The sequence below is a fragment of the Hippoglossus hippoglossus genome, chromosome 21, assembly GCF_009819705.1.
Source record: "Hippoglossus hippoglossus isolate fHipHip1 chromosome 21, fHipHip1.pri, whole genome shotgun sequence".
Taxonomy (NCBI): domain Eukaryota; kingdom Metazoa; phylum Chordata; class Actinopteri; order Pleuronectiformes; family Pleuronectidae; genus Hippoglossus; species Hippoglossus hippoglossus.
The window spans coordinates 17,233,712-17,259,829 of record NC_047171.1 but is presented as its reverse complement, the minus strand read 5'-3'; the positions used below and the strand labels follow the sequence as shown (position 1 = coordinate 17,259,829).

Genomic DNA, 26,118 nt, shown 5'->3' with positions numbered 1-26,118 from the left:
ATATGTTTATGTGTAGAACATTAGTTTTTGTCTAACATTTTGTCTGTGCTGCACAAAGGTGACTGCATATTTAACACAATGTTAAATTTGCATCGAGTCATTGAAGTGTGAATTTGTATCTTTAGATGTTATTTTACTGTTTTCTACTTTAAAATGAAATGGAATAAAAACTGTTCAGATTTAAGAGTTTGTGTGAAAATGAGCAGACTATTAGTATTATTCTTCAGGTACAGTGGTTTAAAAGATGTGACCGCTGTGTACGCAAGTAAATCCAATTATATATCTTTAAAATCTTTAATAGTTTTCATCAGGATACATAAAAATAAGATGTAATGTAATGTTACAAGAAAAGCCCAGAATTCTATATCCGATCCCTTTTGCTGTGAGAAAAAGAATCAGTAACCAAAGGTTATTCATTGGCTTCCATCGGCCGACAGTGTTGCTTTGCATCAGAGACGCATGAAGGAGAGCTTGTGATGTGTTTGCGTCGATGAAGTGCGTATGGAACCTCGACAGATTGAGAGAAACCCTGAGTGTGAACCAAGGGCAGACCTGGGGTGATTACAGATTATACGAGTCATCATGGTTCATGACGGAGTGTGATGCTAAGAGGGGAAAATTACCACACAGCAAATTAACTCGGCAGAGTGTGATTAAAAATATTTTTTTGGAAACTAATTTGCACTTACTGTAGCATAAAATTAAGGTTGCATTGGAACAGTTGGTTCAATTTTCAGAGGACCATCAGGACTTCTGAAATTTTAATGAGAATCCAAATTGCCGCTTTCTGTCACATCCATATTATTTATTTGTGACAACCCAATGTTGTCTCTATCTGTTAAAGAGCCACACAACAGTTTGGTAGAAAACAGGAAATATAATAGGCTTCTAGTTGCTAGCTTCAATTACCTTTATTGTGTTTTTTTAATTATTATAACAGAAAAAAAGTCATTAAAATGTGACCAAGTCCCTCCGCTCAGTCTCATGATGTCAAGAGAATCCCTCGGTTTGAGGGCGGAGGTGACAGGTCAGCGAGGGGTTAAATGGTCGACCTTTCAACTCTCCACTCCATTTACAACGGAGAGGGCAAAGATAATTAGTAGCACTTTGTTTAGGAATCAAACCACTTCATCATCCGTCCCACTCACTTAATCTTCCCAAATGGTCAGATGGGGTTTCAGGGGAGGAGAGTAAAAAATCCATAGTGAAGGGAATATAATCTTAATGAATATGAATGTAATCAACCATGGGAAATGGTTCTTTGGCAGAACAATTCTCAGTTATCACAAGTTTTTCGGGGATGAAATAGTCTGTCACTCTGATTCAGCACTGAGCCTGGCACTCGATGTGTGTGCGGTACCTTTCCCTCGTGAGGCTGACACAGGGATTAGCCTACTTGAAGCGGACGAGAGTGGATCTTTATGAGCTCTTCACGATAAGGCAGGGAGACGTTCGGGTGACGGGTGTTCTAACCCGTCCTCCTCATGGTCACTGTGTGGAAGAGAAATGTTAGAAGATGACAGCAGCGAGAGCAAGCAGAATATAATGATCCTTTACCTCAACATGGCTTCCGTCCAGTGCAGTGGCTGCATGGTCTCCATGGACGTTCACAGTCTGTCTGAAATGACAGAATAAGAGGCCTTGACTGACTTTGATTTGTTACAGGAGAGCTGAGAGCCTGTCTGCCAGCCTGCGCACCGTCTCCGTCCATATCAACAGGAGTGCAGTGTGATTATAACACATTAGTGGTGTTTAGTCTGGATCTATGGGCTCAAATTAGGGGCAAAAAGATGTTGAGCTTGTACAGTGGTGTTGACGGAGTTTTTAGTTGTAACTCCACCTTTGTAAATCTGCATGAGAAAGATCTTCTGTACATGTAGCGATGACTTGTGCTTGTACCCAGTGCTTTTATAATGTGTATGTCGGAGGGCTGGGTAATTAACCGAAAATTTATCAAAACATTTATAACCTCTAACCCACTTAATCTTGCTCATGTCGGTTAATTCAGTTAATACTTTCCACAATGCGTTCATTCACGAACTGTCGCGTTTCCGTTACGTTCATTTTGCATCAGCGAAATAATAATACATGAGGTTTAATTCAACATTTACTATAGCTCTATGTCTATGTCTCCACCACAATACCTGTCACCTTACATTGTAAATGCGGCTCATGTTCTGGACAGGGAGTGCAGAAATAAGGACATGAACCATAAAACCAGAATGAAATGGCTGAAATTCGTCACACAGCTTCTTTCATCTTGTAACCACAACCTGTACAGCAGCTCCTGTAGCAAATAAAAATGACATTCTTCACTTGTGACTGATTGATCGGGGCAAAAAAACAAAACAGAGACATTAGCTAATATGACCATAATGTCGGGCTGAATGAAGGAAGTGAAACAAAGTGGCTATTCAGTCCGATGATCTGGTTAGTGAGGGCACTCAGCTAAACCACAAACATCAGTGCGTGATGGTAACAAGTCATTGTGCCACTTACGTCGTGTAATGGTTTTTATAGATTTCTGCACAGTAACCTACCCCATGGCTGTGGTGGATAAAGGATTTCAGGACCTGGTTGCAGACATAAGTGAAGGCAGGTTGGTACAGTGTAGATATTTCATTAAGAAATAAAAAGGCTTACAGATGCTCCGGCTGACAGGTTGGCAGATGCAAAGAGAAATTCTAGACTCAAAAGACTCAAAAGCACAAGGAAACGCAGGGAAAGTGAACAGACAAACTGACGAGTGAGAGGAAACACAGGGAATGAATACGCACAGCAGGCGAAGGTAATGAGACACAGGTGAAACACATGCGGGGCGGAGCAAGTAATCGCAAAACAGCGAAAACAACAGCAGACACTTGAAGATAAATAATGAAATAAAGGAGGGAATACAGCAGCCAATATACACGGCCAATCTAAGCTCAGGTCTTTGTCAAGCCTGAAAATCTTGCACTAGGATCAAAAGTAGTTGATCTCCGGTCTGTGGTTGTGAGTAACCTTGTGCGTACAGTGAGCGAGTCACAGGAGGGCATGTTTCTGCCTCAGGCTGGACACCTGTAGTTGAAAGAGCCGTCTTAAAGGGATGGATATGAAAGCCCGGCGCTATGAAGAGGAACTATTAAAGCAAGTGTGTCAAAGGCAGCAGGCTGCTCAGAGGGAAGGTGTCCACTGAAACTTGTTTTTACAGTTCCTATGGTTCAGCTGGTTTGGTATTATCTTATTAATGCACCGACGAAGATATTTAACTTCTTTTCTTTCTTTTTAAAGTTTCAAATTTTGGAAAATAGGACTTTCTCCTTCCTCCTGACCTTCCTCAATTTTATATAATATAACGAAGCTTGATGAAAGTTCAGTCGGGAAGGTACTTGGCTCCTATGTCACATGCACAATTCCTGCCATCTCTAAAGCTGCTTTCAGCAAATGTCCGAGTCAGTTGCTCTGGATATCGGAGTGAGCCCATGTGAGAATACAGCAGGACAATCTCCGGAAAACTCACGACCAGCGAGTGGGCGTGTCGATGAGAGAAATCAAGGTATATTTCAAATGTTCTTTTTTCTCTAAAAGATGATTTCTGTCATTTTGGCGTATTCTTATGACGCTGATCGAACGTGTGTATAATGGCGGGACCCTGCAACAGCAGCTCAATCCCCCGATCGCTACTGCACAGACTCCCAATGCGTTTGTATCTGGGATATTTTGGCTTAATTTCTGAATAGCAGTGGATACATGTCTTCCACTTTTATATTGTCTATGGTTAGAATAAAGGGTAAATAAATAATCAGTGATCATGTTGAGTCTGGTTTGGCCTTTTTTGTTTGCATTCAGGGTCATCATGGCGGCAAAACGTTCTAGTAGAGCGCACGCAGTCTTTACAGTCACCATAAACTCAGAGTCTTTCCCCTGTCACACTGTGGTCACTCCACAGGCCTCCCAGCTACAGGCCTGGCTGATCTCTGCTTTTCTCCTCTGTGACTAAGGCTCTTCAACCAAAAGTAAATTTTTAATGATACACTTTGTTATGTGGGTCCATTGGGGGCCCTTAGTGGCTGTGCTTTAATAAAGAAGGTCTCACTGCCTGCTCCCTTCGGAGAAAGCTTCATTAAACCCGGTGACGGAGAAAAAAAAAGGTCTTTGAAGTCCCAGATTTGAGCCTATCCAAACTTTATATTTCTCTGTCCATCTGTCTGCCGGGTGTTTTATGAGATTATTTTGAATTTAACGTCAACAAGATATTTTGAAGGACAGATGATGTGACCCCCTATGGGCCACTTCATAACTGTAATGGAGTGAGTGTTTGCTCCTCGGGGAACAGTGTTTGGAGCGAGAAGGAACAAATGCACCATCAGTCTTCATCAATAATCATTCATCGTCATCTCATAATATCCAATCTCACAGAGCCAAGAGATGCATGACAATGTTTTCAAAGCTGAACTGAAGCCAAAATCTTCACCGAGCTTTTAGCTTGTGTACACGAATCATCATTTACAAATATCAGATAATAGGTGATTCAAGATAGCACCAAATGCTTTTTTACTTGTAAATAATATATTTTATATATTAACACTGAACCCAATCACTGCTTATAAAAGCTAGGGTTTTTAATTATTCTACAACCCTTACAAATGAAGGCAATCAGCCTGGATAAAAACATGGCCATCTTGTGCATTTGGAGACAGAGTCTGCACAGTGGCGATCAGGGGATGGAGCCACGGTATCAAGGATCGATTACCGATACACACACTCGACCAATCGTGAGTACGTCTCAACTGTCATGACATTTCACCCTTTTTTATAGCAAGTAACCTCCTAGCAAAATAAGCACTTGAACTCACAACAGTGTGATAGATCTACCTAAAATGAGAGAAACCATTTTTGAGAATAATTTCTTAGAACTAACACGGAGGAGGTAGGATTTATGATCTTTACTGCAGCCAGCCACCAGGGGGCAAACTATTTGGCTTCACTTTTGGAGAACCGTCGTGGCATCCATCTTTACATACAGTCTATGTTTGGGTGAATAAAAGAACATGAAGGACTCGGTTGTTTATTAACCTCCAAGTTTTACCAATAAAAAAGTAAACTCCACTATTTTGAAACTTTAACATTTTGATATCTGAACCCATTGTAAGTGTTGTAACATTTGTCACAAGCCGATCTGACAACTCTATGAAATAATGAGTTAGTGAAAGTGGATGATTTCATACTCTGACAGCAGGAAGTTCATTGTGTGCTGCCATGGAAACAAGTAGGCTTCCAATCGGTCAGTGGGGTTGATGCATCATTGCTGTTTTGAATGAAGTGAATGGGAAAAGTGCCAATTGAAAGACAAACTAGTCTGAGCTTTACAGTCGCAGCCGACCAGTACAACCTGCTAAACACAGAACCTTGTTTGATCCTTTTCATCCAAAATCTGTGAGATATGTGATTAAACCACAAGGACTGAACATAGTTGGTTTATTTAATTTCTAGATATCACGAGGTGAGTAGCTCACAAGATCAAATACAGGTTGCAGTACCTGCTTTTAATGACTAAGTCAAGTGGAGCTGGTAATTGGTCTCTAATGCTTCGAAGAGTTGTACTTGTTCCCTGCTAGAATGAACACCTGCCTCTTGGCTTGTTGCTTTAATAAGAAGAAGGAGAAGGGGAGAACAGATTGCAGCTGTGCTACAGTTGTATTTAGTCAGTGAATTAAAAAAATAACTTCTACAACTGCATAACTGCCTTTAATTGCTGAAATTGATTAGACGGGTTATCGGAAGTATTTCCCTTCTCTTCTCCCATCCGTAAAAAGATGTAATTTTTTTAATGCTATTAGTAACCTGGTAGAGAAAATGTCATTATTTCAGGACTGAACAAGTGAGTGGTCTAAGTGAACTAATGGTACAAGAGGACTTTTTATTAGTGGTAGGATGGTTGTAGTAGAAGCATGTTGAGGCGGAGTAAGCACAGGGTTCATTATAACCTGCACCACTGCCAAAGACGTCATGTTTTCATTGCTGTGTTGTTGGGTCACGCAAAAACTACATATCTGATTTTCTTTTTTTGGGTAGAACCCATTACGCGGATCCTGACGAAGGGGCAGATCGAGGATTTTAAAATAATTTTCTCTAGCATTGCAAGATAATGCCTTTTATGATGTTTTCATAGATTTCCCAGGGAATAACTCTGATCTTGAGATCCGGAGTCTGGATATTATCCTGAAATTATCTGGAGAGCGCAAATGTCCAAGTCATGCTGCCGACATTCAGACATTATGAGTTTGAGAGTGTATACAAAGAATACAAATATCTCAGAATGAAAAAAAAGATAGGATACACATGGACACCAAAAAAGATGTCAACTTGAAAAGACGATGGGATTCGAGAGATAAGGGCCGACGCCAGTGTCAAAACTCTCTACTCAGTCACAACCCCCTCATCTGAACACGCCAGAGATTTCCCTGTTGTTGTTAACACATCCGACTAGGAGCATCTCCTGCTGCGTTCGTTATATGAAAACGGCTAAATCCTGTTACGTACGGACCAAATCGCACAGATTCTTTTTCTGTAATTCATGTAAATTATGTTATTATTTCAGCTCAGTCCAAATGTTACATAGTCGACTTCCTTGTACTGGTCTTTGATTAAAATAAGTGTGTTTTAGAGCAGGAGCAAGGTAATAATTTAACAGAGGCATATTCAATACCTATAATAGGCGTCACTTGGCACATGCATGGTTTGCGTGTGCTGCACAGGCACAGCTCTGTGTACCCTCCATTTATTTCATGTGATTTTGCACTCCCTCCTCGCAGGAGGGAAGAGCTGATTGCAGTGTTCTCCCTGTCTTTTTCAATAAGCCCGGCACTGTCACCTCCTCTTTCCCTCAAACGCATGTGTGGAGTGACTGTCAAGCCGCCAAGGCCCATTCACTCCAGCACGCTTCCACATCCACCCCGGCTCCCTGCGCTCCATCTGCACCGCAGCTCCTCCCCAGCTCACTCTCGGCTCACAGTCGCATTCTGCCACTTTGAACTAGAATTTAGCTCACCTCCAGTCTCTACCCTGCGGCCCGTTTCCACTTCCCCCATGCATCCCCGCTCTCCTCCCAATCTTGCACACACACACGCCCCCTCCCACCGCCACCACCCCCCTCTCAGCTCCACTCGGGGCTACATGATAACACACTTTGGAGGGAACCGCTTTCCCCCCAGAGCGGCCCAAACTGTGAGCATATTCACTCCATCATAACAGCGCTGTAGCAAAACTGCTGTCACGCTGAGTTTGCCATGCTAATGTGGCTCCAGGCGCAACTATCCTGCCCTTAAAATACTGTGATGGAGGTGTGTGTGTGTGTGTGTGTGTGTGTGTGTGTGTGTGTGTGTGTGTGTGTGTGTGTGTGAGTGTTTTGTTGGTGTTGAAGGGGGATGGAGGTGGGGATGGAGGTGGGGGTGGGTGGGTGTTGTTTAGAGAGGTTAAACAATGGACAACACAGGGGGTTCTGAGGTGTGGGAGGGGGATGTATGGAGGACAGGGCGGAGAGAAGGGTATGGAGATAGTTCATATCAAGGGAGCCATTCCTCTCAGAACTAAAAGCTGTTTAACTCCCAGTGAGGTAAACACTGAGCGGTGTGCGGCAAAACCACTCGAGCCCGAGCCCACTCCCACCCTCCCCCAATCCTCCCCCCATCTAGCCTTTGAGAGAGGTGAGAGAAGAGGCTTCAAAGGGCTCTGCTGATGCCTGCTATTGCTTTGAACTGTGTCCTTGAACTGTCATATGGAAAGACAGACACTCCCTCTAATCACACACTTGCAAACATCATGTATCAAGACATGTGTACTCAGATGGTACCAACATCTCTGCGCTTCATTCTTCTCCCAGCACACACACACACACCATTCTCTGTTGCCACAGCGAGCAACTGATGGGACTAACGAGCATCCTACCTTCCTCAAAGTGTTCCAAATGAACAATTACTTCCTGCTGACAACACGATGCAGTTGTCTGCGAATCTTTGCGGCACCAAGGAGGGCAGTCGGCCAATTACCATTATCCCAGTTTTCCAATTTACAGTTACCCATGTAGGGGAATGGTCTCACACACACTCAAGTGCAGGCAAATGTCGAGGGTCAAAGTTCACCAGGGTTGACATCCACACGACGCCACACTGCGGATTTGCTTCACCACAGGAAGAGAATGTTTTACTCATTCTCTTGCTCGCACAGAACGGAAGTGAGTAGGAGGTGAAGGTTAGCCACTGAAACATTCACATATGCCAGACCCTGTGAAATGCATGAAAGGGATTATGTCTGCTAAGGAGATTTTGTTTTCAGCGGCATTTGCTAGCACGATTACGCAAAACTTACAAAATGTATTTCCGTGAAATTTGGAGAAAGGATGTGGAATGAGTCAGGGAAGAACCTATTCAAGTTTGGTGATGATCTGCATGGATCAGGGGGCGGATACAGGAATTTTCCTCAATTTCTTAGAGAATAATTTATAGATCTTACTGAAAAAGATCAGGCATGTTTTGGGGTCTGATATGAGTGTGCGCAAATTTGGTGCAGATCCCCCAAAAAATCCAGTTCTAGTGAAAATAAATGTGGTTTCAAAAGGGGATTGTTGGGCTTGGTGGAGGTATGTGCTCTCTGAGTGCCATTCTAGTTCCTCCTGTGTCTGTTTGCCTCAACTTTGATGTTTCATCAAAGTCAAACTCTGCACGTGCCACTTGGATGATAGCAGCTTTGTTTCTCGTGTGTCACCCTGTAACCTGCGCTGTGCTCTTGGACTTAGTTCTGTTTTCTCATGCAAACAGGCCTGTTCTGAAATGAGTAGCAGAGAGTTGTGGGTTAGACTATTTCTTGGCGCGGCACAGTAACTTTACTGCACACACGGCCAAGAAATAATCTGGCACAAATCCACCAATGGAACCAAGTGTTGTTTTTACACCTCAGTTCAAATAAAATACCGCATGTTAATTAATGAACTTTAGAGATGTTGGTGAAAGTGTATCAAAAAAACATATTTTAATCCTGACTTGTTTCATGATAAGTCAAACAGGGACAGACAACTAAGGATCCTTCAGGTGCTGCTTGTGAGCTCTTGTTCAATAACTCAAAAATTAATATTCAACCACCTCCAGCAGCGGTTCTTTGACAAACCCAATAATTATACCACAGCTTTCATCCAGTCCATTTATTGGCCTTCTCATTTCCGTCTCTTTCTTTTTATCCTCCAACTGCAGTTGCCTCTCTTTTCTTATTTATTATCTGTCTCAAATAATTCAACCAATCATTATGTAAGCACTTAACCAATCATTTTCTTCTTTCTGAAGTTGTACTGAAACCAACAGCATACTTTCTTTGAAGAAAGAGTAATGTAAAATAAGGTGTTAAAGCGTTATTAAATAAATCTATATCTGTTGTGTGCACAATAAAACACAATATGCGAGGAGCTATTTGCAACAAGACTTGACATTGACATGACCCACGGGACAATTAGGGTCCATGTGTCCTGGTTGAAACAGATTAGAAAGTATGGAGAATGGCCTCATCACACACAGGTACTGGGACTTCCACAAAACGTATCATTTATTTGACCTTAACACTTTTCAACCATGCCATGGCCGGTTGGATGGTTCTATCATATCTAATATGAATAAAACAGAGTTACTCTGGAGTTGATGGCAGCAGAACAAGAGGAGCTCCTCTACATGCATCCTATCTCACTGAAGTTTGCTACTCAACTAACCTGAGGGAAACAGAAAATGGAGGCGGACGATGTTGCGCCTCTTGTAACTAGGTGACACAGTATATCTTAAAGGCACATTTCCCAATTTCAAACCCGTACACCAACACAAAATTAGCATGCATATGCAGGTTTTTTAAATGTGGGTAAACCTGCCTAAAAAAAAGCTAATAACCACCTTTCCCATTGTCAGTAGAGGAGTTTGCCTTTCTGGTGCCGGAGCCGATAAAAACCTGTGTCCACTGCAAAGTCATTTGACCCGGGACTGACTGCCATTTGAATCCATTCCCACTGCAGAAAAAAGCCAGATGTTAAAAGGTGTTAGTGGGTTTTTTGACCAGTGGAAAGGGGGCTTTATATTACCAATGGAGTCTGCACAACTGCGGTGGTAAAAAGAATGAAGCATCATCGTGGTTGAAGATTTGGATGGATGTAACGAAGAGCTGGATTTTTTAAGAGCTTACTAAGCACCCTCTGGACAGCTGATTGTGAATTTAGCTAAACGTTAACGCTATGCAGGACACGGCGAGTGGCTCATCATCATAACCCTTCTACTCATCACTTCCACTTCTCTGCATCACCCTTCAGCTACTGAAACCTCCGAGTCACTGTCAGGGCAAATAGGCTTTTTACTTCAAATTATTCAATTTTAATCTTCAGTCGGACTCCCCTAGTTGAATTGTAGGTGTTATACAACAGCAACCAGACTGTGCAACAGACCGTGTCCATTTTCTTTCCAGGTTGGGTCTCCCAGGTCATTGTGCTGCTCGATGTTAACACCTTCCTCTGTCTGTATATCGACTTGTAGAGGTTCCTACTTCCCGTGCGTCGGCTTATGTGTTTGCGTGATGCACAAGCAGAACCAGAAGCAGGTCAGGAGTGAAATCAACCATCAGGTTGTTGGTGCGATGGAAAATAGACGATTTTTAATTCATGCTGCTGATGAATAAGTGATCGGCTCCAGCGTTGGGGGCCAGGCTTAAAGGCACGGGGCATATGGGGAATGATGAGGGGCACAGATGCTCCTCAGGGCCAGAGGGCTGATAGGCAAACTTAAGAGCGACACGGAAAGGAGAGAGGAGACATCGGGGCAAGCATGAGAGATGAAGACAAAATGTAAAATGAGAGGAGAGGCATGTTTACCCTGCCTCAAAAGCAAACTCCGGTCCCACTGTGCAGAACTAACCCCCTAAATCAGCCCCTGAACCCAGCTTCTGAAGTGCCAGTTCACCGCAGGGGCCTGAAGAGATGCTGCTTTAAGAAGTTTGCCTCTGAGAATTAGGTCCTGTCCTACTCTGACCTCCAACAAAAGTAAACCACTCAAAGAAGAAAACTTCGACACCCATGTGAGTGACAAGACTAACCGCATTGGAGTGAAACTGAGATGTCGACACAAACATACTGTCAGGGCAACACGCAGATACTGTTATTAAAACTTCCCTCTCCCCGCTTTAAAAATCCTTTTAAAAAACATCAGTGTTCATAATCGCACACATGCAGCAGACACAAACACACACACACACACACACACAAATGTACACACTCTGCAGAGCTCCAGTGCCCCTGAAGCACTGAGAGGATCTCAGCTCCATCTACTGGTTACACTGTGAATAATCTGCCACACTACATGTGGCCAAGGGGAAATAAACACCAACAGAGTTCCCTAAAATCATTTTCTCCACAGTCTTTGCCAAGCCACCGTCTTTCCATTTATTCCTTCTTCAAGCCAAGAAACTAATCTGACATGATTAGTTACAGTTTGCCAGTTCAGCACTACAGTATCTATTATCATCCAAAAAGACCTTCTATTACAGCACAGGAGGAAGGAGGTGGTTTCAAATTAGATTTGATCCAAAATTTGATCTTGGGCATTGCACACGGGGACACCTGTTTACAAAAGATTATTGAAAACACACAATACTCCCCGAAATGAATCATACTTTGTGAAAGAGAGTAGTCATTGGCTTACATGAGGTTTCAGTTATAGGTAGATACCGAACTTCACTTAAATCTTAAATTCGTCTCTGTAATTTACCATTTATGGGGGCGCAATTTAGATTTTGTCCTTATATAAATTTGAAGGGCCACTCCACAGAATTACTGTTGCATTTCCATAATGTTTCACACGGTGACTTTCAAGAGACATTAAAAATAGTGGTTAAAACTAAAGCAATAAAGCCTGAAATATCCATATTTTTAGTATCACATAGAAGTCAAGCCTGAAAAACACTGGATACGTGCATCATAGAAGTCGACGGGGTCTTCAATTAGAGCCTCCGTGTCTGGTTGAATGAGAACTAAAGTGAAAACTCAATTCAAAATCCCACTGATATTTGTAATAGCTTTAACAACTAAAAAAGATTAAAGGTCACGCCTAGTCCATGAGCAAGTTGAGTCCATGAGCAAGTTGAGTGATCGTGGTTTGCTCATTCATTCTTGACCTTCCATGTAAAGTGCCTTGAGATAATATTATGATTTGGCACTTTACAAATAAAATTGACTTGAATTGAATTGAATTCACGTCTTTAATAAGAGAAGGACAGACTGAACAGGGTGGACGTTACTTAACATGAACATTTTACTAATAATTGACTTTGGTGAATTTTATTCGTATGGACAAATGAAATGACTATTAACAAGAACATTTTATGGGATCTGTAGTTTTTTTCCTTTTGTTAAATCCTTTAGGTTTCAGGTTCTAGAGCTGAAGAAACGATTTGTCCTACAATATGGAAAGCTTCATTCTTTCACACCGAACCACGAAATGAGAGATTTTACTGAGTTACAGAAGCTGCTGAAGAGGAACAGAGGTTAGCCTGGATGCAACGTCATGACTTTGGCTCCCACGTCTGTTCAACTGTGCAACCCAAGCCCAACATGAGATAACTGCAGACAACTTCAGCTTACTGATACTTATTTTATAACTTTTTCTGGCATTCAGCCAGGAAACCTTTCTGCGTGATATAAAATGAGGATAAAGAAAAATGCCTGAAAATAATAAGTATGTCAAAAAATAAAACTGAATTTAATCCCCAGTCTCGTACACCATGATCACGCACCACGCTGGGTATGTGCACATTGTTGCACTTTACCTCATCTGACTTCCTTTATGGAAGAATACCTTCACCAATAGAAATATATTTGTAGGATAAAGAGCGACATGACAACAATTCAAAATCTGGCAAAAAACTATGATTTTTAAGCTTCCATCGCCATTAGTTACCCACAATGACATGATCTGTTTACATTTATTTATATTGGGGTTTCTTTTGTTTGTTTTGTCGGACTAGAACCCAAACATATATTTAAAAGTTCTGGACAGATGCAGATGTGTGTTTGTGTGTTTGTGTGTTCTGTGTTTGTGTGAAATGAATGATTAGTAAAATTAGCATTTGTCCCTTTGAAATAAAAAACAAATCATTCACAAAATGTTAAATCAGTGTGGGGTCAATCAGGGATCATGAGCTTGATCCCACAATACACTGACTGTTGATGGAGCTCCTGTCTTTGAGGACAAGGAGATGTTTAAATGTCATCTGAGGTCACAAAAAGTAATTTCCAACTCTAGCAGGGCGCTAATGTTATAAACGCACAGCAGAGCTGCAGTCGCCCAGGGAGGCTTGAAGCTGCAATCTCAATTATTTTGACTACACTATGTAGATGTGGCACCATTTCTGGTGAGATTCTGCTGGCAGTGTGCTTCTCCTATTCTTATCACCGCCGACAGCAGAACAACAGCATAATAAAATCTATTGTGCAGCTACTTGTAAAATTCTCCTCCCGACAGCAAGAGCTTGTGGGACATTTCCAGAGATTAACTTTTTTTAAGTTGACACAGGAAAAATCCTGCATGACACTCAACATTTCAATGTAAAGGGTTTCAGATAACATTCACGGAAAATTTACACGGGTAAAGTGGGGACTAGATAACCGCCTCTCGGAATCAGTATATAGTCGTTATTAGTCTGTATGTGTGCGCATGGTACCAGGTTCTCTCATCTGCCTAAAATTACAGACAAATACATCAGTTTGTTATCGGTGGAAACAGCTGCTCAAGAGCTGCTTATTAAATGGTGAACAGCCAAGGACCTGCAGCGAATGGCGACAAGACAAATCTACCTCTCAGGAAGATCTTTTCAGAAAACCACGACCTGGTCTCTCACAGGCTACTATCTCCACCTAGATCAGAAAATGAATTGCCGCTGTACATGTAAAGGATTCCCCCTCTTTCACCAACAGTACTTCACACCGCATTGTTGAACAAAGCGTAGCCTACAGCAACACATTGGTCTTCTTTATCCTTCATGAATTCAGGGCAGCAACACAGCAGGGTCGAATAGTGTTATTCGTGCTGAGGAAGTTGTGTATATGTGCATGTGTGCATATGAGAATCAATCTTTCCCTTTTCTGATGAGAACATGATGTACTGGAGGAGCAGAGATTTCCTTGATACCATCACACTCTGCAGCATCACACACACACACACACACACACACATGCAAAGTTACAGAGGGTGGTAGTGAGGGGCTAATAGCTTCTCTAAGGATGTGATCCGACCTAATTTGCATCATGCTAATTCCCTGTGGTGACTGCATCTACAAGACAACCATATTAATGTTTAGTGTGCGTCTGTGGTCTCATTCAAAAACAGTGTTGCTCTCAGGAACAGAAAGATAACAGTGCACTGTAAAGAAATAAAAAAAACGAGAAAGAGATAGTAGAGCGTGGAAAAAAGATGTGATTCAATGATACTAATCTCTTCGATATCCACAGTGAAAGGTCCAAATTATTCTTTTCGTCTTTTATTCATGACCTGCGGGAAATCCTGACTTTACCCTTTCACCGCTTTGCTCCTAGTCAAACTCGATCTGCATCCCTCTCTCTCTGCACCTCTCCTGCATTCTCCTCATTCTTTCATATCTCATCTTATCATCCCCACGTGTGACACCTCACTGAGCTCATGCATTCACGAGTGATGGCTTATTTACATAAAGTATATAATGTAGGAGCAGTATTGGGGGTTGGGGTAAAGAAAGCAGCCCTGAGAGCATTGGCATGTTTGCTTCACCTTAATTACTGGTGATTATACTTTGATGGAAGTCGTGTCCACTTGAGAAATTGATTATGAGGGCTAAATTGATTCCCGCTGTTACATTATAAAAGGACAATTAGATTCATTAGCTTAGTTTGTACCCTGTCTTATAATATACTAAAGTTAAACATGACAACATAAACATTTTGTATGTTATGAGGTTATTTACAAATGAATTAACCAAGAATGAATTTAGAATTTCAGCACATTATCACATTTGGGATTTACTATTCAATTTCATGTTTGGTTTTTTTCCCCTCAGTTTTGTCAGATTCTCATAGATTTATTAGTGTTCTACAGCAGCGATTATTTCAGGTACAAGAGAAATATTCGACTGCTTTTCTCTCATAACCTGGTGTTACTGAACGTTTAAGGCCATTACTCTGTCTTTAGGATGGACTGTGAGGTGAAAACAGGTATTTAAGGTTATACTGTACATACGATATTCACTACCACTAGGTGTCGCAATAACGCCAGCACCTCACCAAAACAAAAATGCTTCAGTGACCACATCTTCAGTCTCGTGCCGGACATAACTCGGCCTCCCTTTATTTTCTCGAAGCACAATGAATGTGGCCCCTCCAACAAGAGTTAACACAACTGAATAAAGCTACCTGGGTGCAGCAGAACCAATAAAAAGCAATCCAGCTAGCTGCCGTGCAGAGTCGTAAAATGGCTCTGTTGTTTCTAAATCGGCTTTAGTGTGACATAGCGTATGGCGTAAAATTCATATCCGGGTCAAAACCGTCAGGTCACAAGCAAACAACAATGGCAGAACCTGTGAATTAAATTAGGCATCAATACATTCACGTTTTTTTTTTTAAGCCAAGCAGGAGCACAAAATGAATTATTCAACTCATTTAATCAATTTCATTTCAGTCTTCGCATAGTCATTGCTTCTGTGCTGCCCTGCTAACCCTAGCTAGCTAATGTTAGCAAACATCAGCAAAAGACAAGCTTTGTGTCGCATCTAATCCAATCAGTTCTAACGTCTGTCTTAACAAGCAAATTCACAGGTTGGTGCTCCTGTCAGTGTCCCGGCCTCCACGTGTGATGTTTCAATCAATCAATGTGTGTTTTTAAAACTCTTGCAGCCCCAATCATCATGCATAGCCCTGCCATGCGTTGTGTAGTTTCCGGACTAAAAGCATCGTGGTGGGCAGGTTTATCATGTTTGTCTGTTCTGTGGAAAAGGGCTCAGACACTCAGACCAGAAACCAAAACAAAGGACGAAGTCGATTGGGTTACAACAAAACCACATTTTCTATATAGGACTCTATTACTCCACTGCATCTCGCAGAGCTACTGCACAACATGATGTAGATGGGTTTTCTGGGCTAGAATATCCTCTGGCTATGTTCCTATTGACCCCACAAAGTTATCAAATGAACACGGTCAATGTTTCATAACTGCATTTTTATGTGTGAATACTAAAAGCTTCTTTGTTTGTGCAGTGCCTCAAGGTCTTACAGTCAAATGTGATCAATAGTACACAAGAGTAAATAGAAGTTTAGAAACAGAAATATTTCTTCAAATGCAAAGACTGCGAAAGTTGTTAAGAGTCACTTGAGAAAATGTACATGTAAATACTTCTTATTATTTATGATCAACTATGTTTTCTAATAAATTAAAAGCTGTTTTGAACCAAGTTGAAGTTTTTATATATGACTATCTCAACTCAAGGGCAATTCAATAGCTGTGTTGGAGCTTTTGATCACATCTTACTGAGAAGATGGAGTTGGCCCAGTTCCAGTGGTGGAGGATATTCTCACATTCTTTATTCAAGTCAAAGTCCAATGCAGCAATGTACAAATAATGTTACAAGTAAAATCTCAAATAACTATAAAGACGTATTATTAGTAAATTAGATTTTAAGTCTAAAATGTTTAAGTACTTGGCCTGTATGACATATTATTATCTTTTACATTATTAAACTGTTAATGCAACAATATGTAAGTAACATTTTACTATTGTGGCTGGTTGAGCTGGAGCTTCAGCTTGACAGTTTACCTATGGTTTGGGCCCCCTACAAATGGTCACAACATTAATCTGAGGGTCATTACATGATAAGTGACTTCTGCATCAGAAATTCACTTTTTGATGCAACAGATATTTACATGAAACATAAACATTCCGATGTCTCTTTTCTGGAACTATAAACAATTCCTAGATATCTTAATGTCAAAAATGTGAGAAGGAAAGCTGCTTTTTGTAGGTGACTACAAACCATAAAGGTTAAGAACATGTTTTTTTTTTTACCTTTAACTTTAAATATCTTAATATGAAAGTAACATGATGGTATGAAGATAACATAATAGAGAACACCCTCAGAACTATAGTAAAGGTAGGCAATGAAATAGGCCTAAAGCATAAAATGAAAATACGAAAATAAACAGACAAGTACATCAGAATTGTAATTAAAGAATAGCTTAAACTTTCCATTTTTCTTCACAGATTCCTCTTCTGTCTCGAAATTTAGAAGTTCCTTTTTATGGACAGAGATACTATTGAAGATGAAAAGTAAAATTAAAATCATTTGTTGTGATCACCCAATCTTTTATTAATGCTGTTGAATAAACATAAACATAAATCCATGGGTCTGCAACAATGGACTGAATCAAATTTGTGCAAATGTCAACTCTCTGTTGTTGACTAACAATCGATGGAGGCAGACGTTTGAGGCATTTGGTCTTTTCGAGTTTAATTCAATAACATTCACACTGAGTTCCTCAGCAATTGCTATTGATGGCTGCTAAGAGCCCGGTCTCTCACAGACTGCTCAGTAGATTGGTTGCTTCAGAAGGGCTTCAAATATCTCTAGAGTGCACTACAGTATTTCAGCTTGTTTCACTTTCTCTCTGAGACTGTTCTTGATTTGACAGTGGAGGTGTTTGGATTATTGGATTGTGAATCAGGTTTCCTCAGTACAGTATAATATCCACACAAAGTACACAAAACCCTCTTACTTCTCAAATTAATAATGAATTGTGGTTAAAATGTATTCATATGAAGCTTTAGAAAAAACTAAATGATTCCAAGACTGAATAAATGCCATGGCATGGTTTGCTTCTGACACATTTAGAAAAAATGATTAATAACAATATTACAAGGTGTTTTGATAGTGTGTGGGAGGCTGGTTATCGTAGTAGGGGGTCTTGATGAAGCATTATCCATCTATCCATCTATCTATCTAGATTTTTCTCTGTTTTTTAAGCATTTAAGGTCAAACTAAGATTAGACTTGACTTGACTGGACCTAAACACGCCTTTCATCAAGGTCCATGAATTATTCCCTGTGAAATCAGTAATTCATCTCACAATGTCAAAGACAGTGATTAAAAATACTTGCCCTGATCCAACCCAAAATTGGATTGGTTCTTCCCTGACCCAATCCTTCCACCGAGGTTCGTGGAAATATGTCCAGTAGTTTTTGTGTAATCTTGCTCTGGAACAAAAACAAAAACCAACCAACAAAAAAACAGACAGGCGTGAAAACATAACCTTCTTGGCCGAGGTAATAACACCACGTCCACCTTCTCTGCAGAAGCAGTAGCCGATTCATGAGCAGCATGTCTCATAGAAGCCTCATCTCATTTAGCCAACAAGGTGTTTGTTAATTTTCCAGCTGTCCTGGGCTAAAAATATGTACGTGTCGCTAAGCTCCTACCTGTGTGCACGGACCTAGGCCCTTTAACGCTTTGACTCTCCACGTACCGTAATCAGAGAGGGGACGAGGTGTCATGTCATTCAGCCCACACAGCAGTCTCTGCTGTCCGCAGCGCCAACAAGCTGTGTCCATCCACTGCGAGGTCTCACAGACACGTGGGAGCTGATATCCTGTCCCATCTGCTGGAAATAAAAGGTGTGAATAAGAAGACACATCGCATTTGACATTAAAATGTACAATCCCTGAAGAACAAAGGTCAGTTTTGATAACAACAATTGTACCAGAGAGCTAATATGTCTGACAGCATCATATTCTTTCTTTTATTGTGAAGAGAAGCTAACTGTCGGATACATGACCTCGAAATTTCTATTATAATTCGACAACTGTTAATGTGGGTGAATGTTTCTGTGGCAATGAAGGAGGATCTGGGAATCAGGAGTGGGGGTGTTACTGATACCAACAGCAGTCTACATTACTTGCACACGTTTTGCACATTTGGGCATTATGAGGCTCATTCTGTACAAAATGTATTAAAAGCACCTAAATTAAATACCTGAATGTGTGAAAAGTTTTTGAAACAACATTTAGATCAAGAATATATTATATTTACAGAGAATATATATGAACATAAAACAAAAATACATTTTAAACTCAAATATTTGAGGAAAAAAAGATTTTGTTTGCCATCTGTCTGTTTTTAAGCAAGATTAAACAAAAACCTCTTAACGGATCATCACAAAACTTGGTGGTCAGATGTTCTGTGGTGCAGGTAAAGAAATAACCCATTATATTTTGTTGCCGATCCAGATCAGGGGGGGAAATAAAAGCATGTTTTCTTTCATTTTCTTTATCATTGAGATAGCAGTGTTTTTTGACATTTTCTCAATTTTCAGGGCATAATTAATGGAGGGAAAAAAATCTGACACATATAAGGAACTGATATCTATGGGTGTGTGATATTTGGTGCAGCTTGATTAAATTTATTGTGACAATTGGGCCTTGGTGTAGGTGTGTGCTCTACTGCTCTACTTCGATTATTATTTATGTTTCTTAACTGGTTCAGCTCACTCAGTCATGATGGAAAGTTTTAAAAGAAAGGGGACCAAAGGCAATATAACATTCTTCTTGCCAAAACCTGGTGGCCACATTACCCATAATGCATCTCACCTGCCAACAGTTATTTCAAAGGCTGAAATGTTAAGTGGCAGCTAATGTAGCCTCGAGCCTCAAGCAGAAATATTGAGCGGAGTAGTAAAGTCTGTTAAACTCGAGTCTTTCTGACTCCACACTTGCAGATTTTTGACTTCAGACCCTGCTGACATCACTTGCGGCAATTTATCACATCTTCCATATCACGCTCTGGAGCTTTATAAGGCTTTATAACTTTATAACACGCATCTTCAATCTCAAAGAAAAAATACTCTTTTTACTATCTTTACTTACAACTAAACATATGCAGTCACTGGGCAGAATAACCCATGTTCTCAGTGTTTCCAAAATCCTGGCACTTGTTTACATCAGCAACATTTCAGCAGCAGAAACACATGACAACATCTCATGAAGCTCATCATCTTCTCTGCTTTGTGAAGGTGTAGAACACGCTGACTGAAAGCAACAGCACTGACCTAATGGTGTTTTGAAATGCCAGCACTTTAATTTGAAGATTCAGCTGGACAGCATGTCATGGGCTGTAACCTCTGAGCTGTTGTTTCCTCTCCGGCACGCTGTACAGTGTGTGGCCTTAAAACTTCTATCAGGTGCAGCCTGACCTATGTGGTTGGACAGTTGGTGAAGCTGACAGTAACTGGGACCTTTGCCACAACGATGCCTGCGCTGAGATAACGTCTGTCCTACCTCTAAACCCCTGACACTTCGACAGGAGGGCAGTCACGCACTAATCCCATCTGTGGCCACAGACGTGTGTACAAACATGACCAAAACTGATGCTAACAGACAGAACACTTCTTTCATACTGGATATATCAATTCAAAGGGGAAGTCTATGCTCTGGGTTCACATATATTGAACATTGTTTTTGCTACAGTGGTTAGCACTGTTGCCTCGCAGGAAGAAGGTTGTTGGTTCGAATCCTGGGTTGGTAAGAGCTTTTCTTTTTGGAGTTTGCATGTTCTCCCCGTGCCTGCGTGGGTTTTCTCCGGGAAGTCCTGCTTCCTCCCACAGTCTAGAGACGTGCAGATTGGGGTCAGGTTGATTGAAGACTCTAATTTGATTGTATGATTGTGAGACTAAATGGTTGTTAGTTAACCCTACGATACACTGGCGATAGTATAGTAGTGTATAATGCCTCTCGCCCAAAGCCAGCTGGGATTGGCTCCAGCCCCCCCTCTACCCTCAAAAGAATAGCGGCATACATTTAGATTGATGGATGGATGGACGGACGGACTGGACAGACAGACAGATAGATTGATGATGGATGTTGGGCCTGCGATACACTGGCGACCTGTCCAGGCTGTACCCTGCCTCTCGCCCAGTTTCAGATGGGATTAGCTCCAGCCCCTCAACAGGATAAGCTGATGATGATGGATGGATGTTTTTTTTGCCAATTTTGAATATTTCCAACTTTAATGTCTTTGTTTTTCCACCATTACAGCAGAACACGCACAAAAAAGCCTCAAAAACCAACGAACATGACAGAAAGTGACAGCAACAAATGAATATTTGCCAAGTGTTTATAATGCAGCGCATCTCCATGCAGGTCAGGCTCAGCCAGCTGCTCATGAATACAGTTGTAACTTGGACGGGAAGTTGTGTGTGATGAAGTTTTAGAAAGCTCAAGGTCACTTCCTGTTTATTTGCGCTCGGTAACATACTGGCTGTCAGACCATTAAATACCTGGCTGACCCCTCCGTTCTGGCTGTGGCACGCTAACATGACAGTTACTGTATTTCATTTCATATTCATTTGAATCATCATTTTCTTCTTTGACTCTGTAGTTAACTTAATGCGTAACTCTCCTTGGGTTGTCCACTAATTAGACGAGGTCACTGCACAATTAGGAAAGTAATAAAATCTTTTGCTACTTTATGGACTACAAATATGACGGCCAAGGCATCAATCAAAACAGTTTTAAATGGCCTGCAATCAGGGAGGTTTTTGGGAGGAAAGACAAAGCTGTTAGAGCAGTGAAAATTGTATTGTGGCACTGTAAGGATTTTAGATAAAGAAGATCTTTACCTAAGGGCCTACTTGAAAACACAAAGCATGAAAATAGGTAGGAAATAGACAGTTTTGTGGATGTGTTGTAATTAGCACTGAACTTCTTCTAAGCCATAATTAGTCCGTGTCCATCCTCGCTCGTTCATCCTCCCTCTCGTTCTCTCGTTCAACAGAAGGAAAAAATACACTCAGTAAAAGAGAGGAGGATGGCAACTGAAAACAACACAACTCCTTTGGATCATTAAAATGAGAAAGTGGAAGAACAGCTGCTTACAACAAAATAAACACATTAACACCAATGCTCCGCAGTGTGCAATCACAGGAGCCTGAAGAGACAGCTGTCCGCCTTTAATTACAATGACGCTTATTTTCTCTTTCGCTCTTCTTCAGCGTTTTCTCAAGTTCCCAGACAGTTATTGACAGTAGTTAGGTCTTTTGGCATCTTATATCTTTCTCCTGTGTTGCTACCTAAAAATAAATGTGAGACTTTAATCCATATAAGAAGAATTTAGTTAGATGTGATAACAAACACAATTCTTGTGGCTTTCTGTTAGATTTAGAACTCCAGTCAGTTAGTTTAGCTTAGTATAGGACTGGAAACAATGGGCAACAGGTAACTTGTCTCTGTCCAAAGATAACAGCTAGACACTTAAACGTGTAACTACTATGGAACTCAGTAGAGTGCATACCTCCTTCAAGGCCCCTTAAAATTCAATCAAGCAGATTTTTTTCCATCAAAATCCGTAAATCTTTTCCTGGGAAATTGGTGAAAATGTCTTAATACACCCCATCTTGCAATGTCAAAATGTAATGTTTTTGTTGAAATCCGTTCAGTTGTTTTTGCTTAATCTTACTGGTATCAATCTTCTCAATTAACTTTCAGCAAAAAAACTAATTCAAAACGTGGAAAAACTCCTTAAGAATATAAGTGAGAAATAAGGATGAAATAGAACAACAGGACAAAGATATTCTACATTTTTTAGACAACTTAATATATATATATTTATCGCAATTTTCTTCCACAATCGTTTCCTCAAAAAAGCACATCGGTGTCTTTTCCAACCCATCTTTTGTATCTCTCCTTCATTTGCACCAAAAGATCTTTTTTTTACATTATGAACCATCCTCCAAACTTTATCCTTTCAATATGCAATTTTTCTCTCGCACACATGTTGGCTGATTACCACAGGAAAAAAATAGATGTAACAAAATATAATAAGTCTCTCTGAGGTTTAGAGCAAAAGCATTGTGCTTTTGGTTCAGCATCTTGTTTCTAGTAAAAATGCAGCCAAACATTGTGGGAAGGAGACACGAGGAAGAGGCATGTGTTTTATAGGAATGATGCTTAATTACATTCAAAGCTGCCATTTAGCGTCCATTGTCCTGCCTGAATGTTGGCAGACCTCGGCACAATGTGTTGACTGCATCCTTCCTTTCTCCTTCTTGATTTGTTTTTCTTCCCCCCTTTTAGAGTTACACAGCATAACCATCCCCAACCCTTTATAATTTCCCCCAGTAATCAGTCTGTTCTCTTTTTTTTCATGGCAAAGCTTTAATCAAACATCTCGCAGCCTCTACCAGCCAGAAATGTGTTGTTCCGACTGAAACACAAAAAAGCATGCAATTACTCCCAGAGGATCTGTCCCTCCTCTCCGCTACAGCTGCAGAAAAGAGGGCACTATTCCAAACACGTCCTCCTCCGTTCTCTCCACTTTCCTCTCTTCTGTGTGTTGGAAAATGAGATCACCCTGTCCAGGCCATAATGACAGAGGACGTAATGTTTTTTTTTCTCTTTCCAACATGTAGAAACACTTAGTAAAACAGTAGGTTGCTGCTATTATCTTCTGTGGGAACCTCACGTTATGATAAATAAAAAGGGTTTATCCTGTAATTTCATTTGCCATTTTTAAAAAGGTAAACATCTGATGTTTATAAGCTAAATATGTATAACTAAATGTCAGAGAGGAACCGTATCTGAGGTAAAGTGATGTGCCGGCAGTCCTTTTGCATTTACAGAAAATCTCTTGTAGCAGGTATAAGGTGTGGGGAATAGAATTAAGTAGTTTATTGCTCATCACCACAATAATACTAATCCAACACGATCCATTGTGTCTCTAGTCTTGAGATGACAATATCTATTGAATAAATAATTGTTACCAAAACATGTGAAAATGTGCTAACTGGAAGAATAGTCTCTAATCTAAATTGCTCTCTTTACTGAAACATGTCCTCATTTCTTTCAACACCAAATACAGCAGGGTACGCATTCCGGCTTTCATCTGGCGCAGGATGGAAACAACCTTGCTCAGAAAAAACTTCTTCCTTGGTGCCAAACTAAATTATATGCAGGCAGGCAAAGTATTTAGCATAGATTGTTGCTCTTAAACATTATCATCATTATTAATGAGGTTCTGTTTAGGCCTGTTTAGAAACACCGGGCACACAGCTTTCTTTTTGCTTTTAAATATTGGAGAGGACTTAGCTTTTTCCAAGCAACCACGACATTAAATGTCCAATTAGGAGTTCTCGTGGTGAAGACAAAAACAGACTTGCAGCATTGTATATGTGTGAGTCAGAGCCTATGTCACACAGTGCTTTGCAAATGCAACCACCCATTGCCTTTAAAACAGCAATGGTTCTCCTCGTACAGTTTTGGCAGGTAGGTTGTTCCAACGATCTCTGAGATCTTTCCACTGTTTCTCTGCGGATTTAGCCTCAGCATCATATAAAATTGTTAACTAGAGAACTTTATATTCAGTGCTTAAAGTTGTCTAATGCGGTACTTTTAGAGTTTAGATTACACATGGTGCTATGCAACCATGATTATAGACATATTAAATGTCTCATTAGGAGATATTTTCTTGCACATCTTATAATGAAGACAAAAACAGAGTTGCCGAATTGGCAGCATTGCATATGTGTGAGTCAGAACCGGTATCATACGGGATGTTTTATATATTCATACTGTGCCAACTAATGTCTGCCAATACTGTTGTCAATGTCTGTTGAATACTGGCTCTTTTTTGGCTTTCATTGTTCTTTGTATTTATATTTTTTAAAAAATAGAAGGTTTCAATGTTCTTTGTTTTCGTAAAAAAAAAAAACTTAATTATGTAACTGAAAATTCTGAAATTAAGAAAATCTTGACACTTCCTCCCTTTAGCGTAAAATATATTGTGAACAAGAAAACTTCATTTTCAGCAAATTAAATGATACTTTAAGTCGCTTATTTACAGTTTTCCGTTTATATCGTTCACGGTGGAGCAAAGCCTCCTGGGATTTTGAGTTCGTGGTTCTCGTCGGGGTTTGTCAACGTGCTGCTTGTGAACGCACCCTGTCGCGCCCCCTCTGATTGGACGCACAGCCGGTGAGGAGGAAAATGGGGGACGACCTGGGAGACGAGTGGTGGCAACACGAGGGTAATTCATTCATCTCATTTCAGCTCCGTTACCGCGACATGTTTAGTGTCTTCAAAGCCTTGCGGTCCGGGAGGTTTTTGCTGCATCACGATAAGCCGGTTCCGGACGTTAGCATGTTGCTGCCGTGAGAAAGAATGAGCTGTAGCTAACTGCGAGCTAACGTTTGCTAGCCAACTCTGGCTGTGGCACGTTGGAAAGTTTCACGTCTGTGTGTTACCATGGTGATAACTATGAAACATAACAGTACCAGGGAGTGTGTGTTTTTCTTACCTGCGACTTTCAGACAGAGTTGGAGTCGGTCACACAAGTTGTTATGAGCAGACGATGTGTAACACGTGTGTGTGATTGTGTCTGTGTGGGGGGGTAGCTTCACTCTAACGTCCCCTCTCCCTCCACTGAACGTCACAGTTAACTGTTTCTCATCCACACACTCAGTTGTCAGGTTTTTTTTCTGGTGCCTTTTACCTTCATCTCCACACAACAACAAGAGGAAGCTCCCTGTGGACACTCCACACAGCCCCATGCACTCTGCACACCAACAGGGGGCACTCCTGTTCTTCAAGGACTGTTCACCTGAGCATGTTGGGACAGTGTCGTGTGTTTTTAAAGGTTCAGTGTGAAAGGGATCTATTGGCAGAGATTGAATATAAAATACTCCTAGTGATGTTTTGACTAGTGTCTTTCATCTAAATTGTACGAATTGTTGTTTTCTTTACCCTAGTATGGACCCTTCATATTTGAATACTTTATATTTACATCAGGAGCGGGTCCTCTCTACGGAGGCCTCCATGTTTTTTACAGTAGCCCAGACTGGACAAACTCAACACCTTTTGAGTTTTTATGACAACAGAAGGCTACCACAGGTTCTCTTTCCTGATTGGATTGGAAGGGAAGGGTGGGGTGTATTCAGCTGCATCATGTAAATTCACCACTAAATTCTACACTCGGAACCTTTCAGTGCCGTATTAAAATTAAGCATTTATACTAAGCTTATTTAGACGTATTGTTTTTCTATTCCTGCCCTTTTTCTTTCTCTGT

The 26,118-nt window shown here is 40.8% G+C and overlaps 1 protein-coding gene and 1 long non-coding RNA gene across 4 annotated transcripts in view; one reads left to right on the top strand and one right to left on the bottom strand.

Moving 5' to 3' along the window:
* Positions 1 to 906: 906 nt before the first annotated feature.
* On the bottom strand, positions 907 to 25,831 carry LOC117754618. 2 transcript variants are annotated; one of them, XR_004612473.1, is made up of 4 exons: positions 25,351 to 25,831; positions 18,533 to 18,667; positions 1,558 to 1,618; positions 907 to 1,491 (listed from the first exon to the last, which is right to left on the bottom strand). It is a non-coding gene; the product is annotated as an uncharacterized LOC117754618 (long non-coding RNA). The 2 variants fall into 2 exon arrangements; XR_004612472.1 differs by having other exon boundaries at positions 18,533 to 18,664.
* cmss1 (cms1 ribosomal small subunit homolog) overlaps positions 24,970 to 26,118 on the top strand; it is a 31,792-nt gene continuing 30,643 nt past the window's right edge. For both annotated transcript variants that reach the window (XM_034573628.1, XM_034573627.1), the window contains exon 1: positions 24,970 to 25,080. In XM_034573628.1, coding sequence (XP_034429519.1) covers positions 25,041 to 25,080 — 40 coding nt within the window. In that variant the 5' untranslated portion in view covers positions 24,970 to 25,040. The remainder of the gene's footprint in view (positions 25,081 to 26,118) is intronic.